The sequence below is a fragment of the Agelaius phoeniceus genome, chromosome 3 (genome assembly GCF_051311805.1).
Source record: "Agelaius phoeniceus isolate bAgePho1 chromosome 3, bAgePho1.hap1, whole genome shotgun sequence".
In the NCBI taxonomy this organism is placed as follows: Eukaryota; Metazoa; Chordata; class Aves; order Passeriformes; family Icteridae; genus Agelaius; species Agelaius phoeniceus.
In genome coordinates, this window is record NC_135267.1 from 61303638 (window position 1) to 61309909 (window position 6272).

General features: G+C 39.1%; 1 protein-coding gene across 7 annotated transcripts in view; it reads left to right on the forward strand.

Moving 5' to 3' along the window:
• TIAM2 (TIAM Rac1 associated GEF 2) overlaps positions 1 to 6272 on the forward strand; it is an 88100-nt gene that overhangs the window by 80469 nt on the left and 1359 nt on the right. For all 7 annotated transcript variants that reach the window (XM_077175405.1, XM_077175406.1, XM_077175407.1 and 4 more), the window contains 6 exons: positions 539 to 657; positions 1796 to 1904; positions 2923 to 2981; positions 3806 to 3911; positions 4673 to 4760; positions 5387 to 5541. In XM_077175405.1, the coding sequence (XP_077031520.1) occupies positions 539 to 657; positions 1796 to 1904; positions 2923 to 2981; positions 3806 to 3911; positions 4673 to 4760; positions 5387 to 5541 (636 nt within the window). The remainder of the gene's footprint in view (positions 1 to 538; positions 658 to 1795; positions 1905 to 2922; positions 2982 to 3805; positions 3912 to 4672; positions 4761 to 5386; positions 5542 to 6272) is intronic.

Sequence of the window (6272 nt, forward strand, 5' to 3'; positions counted from 1 at the left end):
ACATTCTTGTTTGGAAAACATAATTTAAACAAAACCTGGCCACCAGCATTTAATATGTACAGCCTGTGAGGAACTTGTACAGCCTAACACTGTATTTCTTTGTCCATTCTGGGAGGAGACAAATGCAATTTGTTTCTCCTGAAGATCATTAGATAACTTATTCTAGGATGAGTGTAGATTACTCCAGAGGACTTAGTGGCCCTATTCTACAAGATGCAAAATTTAACCATGGTACTATCATACTGCCATGGTACTATCATACACCCCCCCAACTTTGGGGGCTTGTCACTGGAATCCTTATTGCAGCCTTTTCAGCCACTTAAGACACTACATGAGCATTTTTCACTTACTCTGACCAGGAAGTTTTTCTTCTACTGTTGCTATGAGAAAGTATTGATACAGAGCTAGAATTCAGTTCGCCAAACTTTCAGAAGGCAACATCACTTTACATGCCTCAAGGGGAATTGAATTTAAAATTACCATATTTAGAAATAAAAATTAATTACATAGCTGTGTATGAAATTTTTACACCTTACAGAAGCACTGAAGGCAATGGAAAAAGTAGCAAGTCACATAAATGAGATGCAGAAGATATATGAAGATTATGGTACTGTATTTGACCAACTGGTTGCAGAACAAAGTGGAACAGAGAAAGAGGTAAGAGAACAAACAACATGTCACATTGATTCTTGAAGCATTATCCAGCTTGCCCTAGGGGCTTCCTCTCTTCCTGAGGTAATTTGGGGAACTTACTTCCACTGGGCTTGCTCCATTCTCCTTTAATATTTTCACTTCTGTTTTGTATCTGCCTGTCAAATTTCTTTCTGTCAGTAGGTTATGGTAAAGTTTGCAGACAGCTGCCAGAGCTGCATTCTGGACTGACAGGAATTGCAAGCAGGAGTAGATATAGTTCTCAGTAGGCAAAACCCTCTTGTCAAAACATTGCAGAGATTATCCATGCCCCAAGGCATTCAGATTTTATGCTATTGAGTTCTTAACATATTTTTTTCACCCGTATAAATGAAAATGGCAATTTGAAGGATTTCACATTAAGGTCTGTTATTCTCATTCTCTGCACTTCCAGTGCTGAGGCATCCATGGGTACTTGTCAGAGCAAAACCCATTAGTTATACAGACTGTGTGCAGTCATCTCCCAGAACTGGGGCAGCAAGGCCTCAACTCAGCCATTTACATCAAACAATTACTAAGCAGATCAAATCTGTAAAGCTGGATATCAGATATGAGAGATGTCATCTCAGTTGTTTCATTTCCTGCTAGTAAAAGTCAAATTGTCCCTGTTGACTACCTGGTTTCTCATCATTTATGGGGAAACAAAACTTGACAGCCTTTGATATTCTTCAGCATTATGTTGTGTCCCACAGAAGAAAGGAGCCTCAGAGTACAAGACCTCCATTAATTCTGCCATTGGTAGTGTCATTAATACCAATTACTCTATAGAAATTAAAAATATTTACAGCTAATAATCAGGCAGTTCATAACTGACTATATAGAAGTGTAAGATAATCAGAACAGCTTAGTATTCTTCTAAGTTATTAATAGTAAGAACTTCTACCCAGCTTTTGTAATTTAGGGGCTATTACTTTGTATATTTGTAACCTGTTTTAAAAAAAGGGATTACTCACACTTTTCCTGCTGTAGTGAAGATCTCTTTCTATACATAGAGTAAATACAGGAAACATAAATCCTTAAAGTTATCAATGTATACTAAAATGCAGCACTGATGTAGATATTTATACTGTTTATTTATTTTACTTACTGTTATAATTTAATCCAGGTGACAGAGCTTTCAATGGGAGAACTTCTGATGCACTCTACAGTTACCTGGCTGAATCCTTTCCCATCGCTGGGCAAAGCAAGGAAAGACCTCGAACTTACAGTGTTTGGTAAGTGTCTTCCTTAAGGACTCTGTGCTTTCAAATCTGAAGATGGCCACATTAGATCTCCTCCCAAGATAAAAGCCCCAAACTCCATTCCCTGCAGTCACGTGATATGTAGGGTGGATTTATATGTGAAAAAATGCATAGCTGTGTTTTCCTAACATGAAAAAACTTTCTATTTATTTGCTTGCTTGTGCTGTTTGCTCTGTGAGCCACCCTCAGCTGCTGTCTTGCCTATATTTAAACTATGGAAGATTTTCAAGAGGCAATATTAGAGTCTTTAGAACAATCTGTTAAATGAAGCTTTCAAAGGAGGCTTGTGGGAAAATCATGATTTATTCCACTCTTGTGAATTCAGACTAACTTCTGCTTTACAGCTACAGCACTGACATCCCCATCCAGATTATTTTAACCTGAAATTTGATGTGGAAATGAGACCATACAAATAAGAGTCCATTTCTTAAAAAAAAAAGATTATTTTAATACTTCAGTGAATAAACACCTTCAGAAGAACTCCAGGTTAATGTCAGACAGGTTTCTCTTTCTCAGGATACTCCTTTCCTGGGAAGCATGGTTAGGGAAGGGGATGCTCCAAACAGAAGAACAACCTGTTGAACTGCACGAAGAACAGACTGTGTCCTCTCCTGCTACAGGCCCTTTGCTCCACTTGAAAATGTCCACTGTCTACAGAAAGAAAATTTTTACATCTAACCTACATCTTCTGTATTTGTTTATGTGAAGAGTTACAGAGGATAGATAGGTGGTTACTATCTAAATGTACAGAATGGCTTCATCCTAGACATTCAGAACAAAATCTGAGGGAAAAATACTGCCATTGCATGAAAGTGCAGAATGAAAAACACAGTTGTCATCTCAGCACATGGCAAATGCTTTTCCATGTTTGCTTATCTCATCCTCCACATTCCCATGACTATACTTCTCCAAGATAGTATTTTCACTGAATATTGTAATATTATGCCTATAATCAACAGTTTTCCTTTTATTTTTTTCTTTTTCTTTTCAGTTTTTAAGAGGGCTGTAATACTGGTCTATAAGGAGAACTACAAACTGAAAAAGAAAATGGTAAGTTTGGTATCAGTGGAGATGGTGGATGTTCAGGATACTAATGCAATGTGAGATGGACTATAACAGTGTTAGAGGGGGAGTGACTGACATGAAACACCACTTTCACTTGCTAGGCTGGAGTTCTGGCTATCCTGCTAAAACAAATGCTCAGTGTCTGTGTAGCAATAAGTATTTTTTGTTATTTAGTAAGCAGCACCATCATCTTCTGTGTGAGCCCCGTGTTAATTTTATCAAGTGGAAAATGAAACATTGCTATGCAGAAATAACTAATTCTTCCTGATAGCATTTATGACAGCCTACCTTACCACAGGGTGCAGGTGAAAGACCTTTCTTTTATGGACCCTTGATAATCCTGGAAGGAAAGGAAAAGGGGCATTATAGACATAACCTTCTCTGCACCCACCCTGGCTGAAGCCAGGTAGCAAATTGTATGTTCCAAGTACCAGTGGTGATATACTGCACCATGCTCATTGTAACAGATGGAGGAGCTCTAAAAGTAGCAGCAGCAGCTACATGATTAATGTATTCTGCTAATCCACAGTCTGTATGTTCTTTCACAGGAAACTTCTTCCCTGGTAGTACTTATAGGCAAAGTTTTATTTTTATCAGTTAAAATCAAATGGCTTTTAAAAGTTGAAGCAATTATGAATTCCAAAGGTTGTGTCTATCACCATTTCAACTGCATTTACAAGTTCATTTTAAGGTAGTGAAGGAAAGTTCAATCAATTTAGTTTTTCTTCAAAGGTAGATCTTTTAAGAGTAGTACAAAACACCACCACTTCTTCTACTTCTTAGAAATATCCTTTGTTTTCTTTTTACAGCCTACTAATGTTCGTGCTGCCCATAATTATGGTGACTTGGATCCATTTAAATTTCGTTGGCTGATTCCTTTATCTGCTCTTCAAGTTCGACTGGGGAACACAGCAGGTAACTCTCTTGCAGTAAATACTTTAGGACTGAATGCTTTCCTGGAATTTTGTAATACTGCTTCTTCCAGATGTCTTTCTGAGCCTCTGGAAGCAAGCAGGTGTAGAGAAAGTATTATCTGTCCACTGTTGTCTCTGCACTCAGGGGGTACAGGCTTGATACATTTACAGACTTCTTCATTTGGTATGCTGACTTCTGTGCATTAAGGGAGATGTAACATGATGTGAAGGAATGACAGAATGGAAATTCCCAATAAAAGGCAGGTGGCTTACTGTAGTTGACATCCTGATGACACGCTGGTGCTGTGTGTGTGCTGATCCTCATGTTTTTTCAGAGCAGAAAGGTGACTGTAATTTATGGTAGTAAAGGGCCGTGGGTTTATTTTCAAGCCGATCTTTATAGTCCTATTCACTTCTGTATGTTCTGTAAAGTGTCACAAGGTTTTTAGAGCACACCTGGGTGAAGGCCTGTTAAGGCTGGAAAACAGAGAAGCAGCAAGAATGGGGGAAAGCAACTCTCCTAGAGAAAAGTTATCAAAGACAGTGCTGGGCTGCTGCAGCAAGAGAGCTCAGGGGAGCTCTCTTGGGTTCCTTGGCTTCCCAAGCTTTCTCTTGAGTTCCACCTTGGGTGAGATCTTCTGTAGTTCCACACATGGCTGAGTTAACACTGCCTTCTGGAGAGTCAGGAACTCTACCCTGGTCTTTCTAATGCCAAAGGTTTTGGGAAGTGTATGCAAAAATAATGTTTCCTTCCATGCACAGGAACAGAGAACAGCTGTATCTGGGAACTGATTCACACCAAGTCAGAACTAGAAGGCAGGCCAGAAACAGTTTTTCAGTTGTGCAGCAGGTAAGCTTTACATGGAGGTTGTATTTTACAAATCACATTCATGTCATTTAAAATAAAAAGAAAATATTTTCTCCCATGTGACCTCTACATCAGCAGTTTCAAAGTGGGACTCTTTACTTGAAGCTAGGCACTATGCCAATCTTTAACTGCATAAATTATAACAACTTCAAATGGGTGAATTAAGTGTAATGATCCAATGTCAGAAATCTGCAGATATATGAACATAAGCTCCAGTATGAGCAAAGTAACTGATTTTATCACTCTCAGCTGGTTAAGAGAGACAAGACCACTTACTTAAGGTTGTGATTCCCTCATACAGAAGCTACCTTTCAAGTAATTTTCTAAGAGGAAGCAACTAAGATCTCAAAACACAAGGTGTGTGAAATGTCTAGCACTGTTAAGATGTCCCTGCCCATGGTGCAGGGGTTGGAACTTGATGATCTTTAATGTCCATTCCCACCCAGAACATTCTATGAGCTTATGATAGCTGTAAACCCACTACTAAAGCAAGCTTTTGAAATAAAACACTGCACTAAAGCCCATCAGCAGAAAGGCAGTGGGAACATTTTATCCTAGTGTCTTACTTCAGCAAGGAAATTAAGTTTTGTGTTTTCTTAAACTTGCAGTGATTCTGAGAACAAGACTAACATTGTGAAGATCATCCGTTCTATTCTGCGGGAGAATTTCAGACGTCACATAAAATGTGAGCTACCACTGGAGAAAAAATGTAAAGATCGCCTCGTTCCACTTAAGAATCGTGTACCTGCAACAGCCAAACTGGGTAAGAAACACCTGCTCAAGTGAAAACTAAAGCATCCAGACTCTGGTGCTGGTAGGGCATTCACAATTATTACCATAGAGTGATCATAGAGTGACATGTGTCAGACCCACAAATCCCATTTCTTCTTTTTTTGGACTGGAGCAGGAGTAGTTTCTCTACCACTCAGTATGTGACAAGGGCTACAGGAGATAAGCAACTTCCCCACACTGCAATGTGTCATTAGCTGTCTTCAGAGGAGACTTAATAAGGCTCAAATTAATTTTGCTGGGAAGGAATAGACACCCTTTGCCATACAATATTAGCATTCTTTCCTCTGGGCTCCCTTTAGTAACTCAGCCCTAATAACATTTATAGCTGGAACAACAGGGAAAAGGCAGGGGGTCTTGGTTCTTCCAATGCACTAAATCTGCATCTCAGCTGATACTGTAATTAAGTACAGGACTCAGACATTTTAGTTAAATGAGTAGTTACTAGTATTTCAAGTTCTCTATCAGATCAGTCCTCTGTAAAATCCCCTTAAAGTCAGAGGATCTGGAAGAGTTCAGCTGCTGCCTACACCTGGGCCCTTCAGTGTTTGATGTGCCCAAGTCAATCTTTCTTTATGCAAAAGTTGTGTATGACTACACTTTTTTGGAAGATTTGATATATATTACACATGAAGGAAAGCACAGAACCCTAGGATAGGTGTAATGAAAACTGTGACATGAGGAACACACTGTCGGTATCAGAGT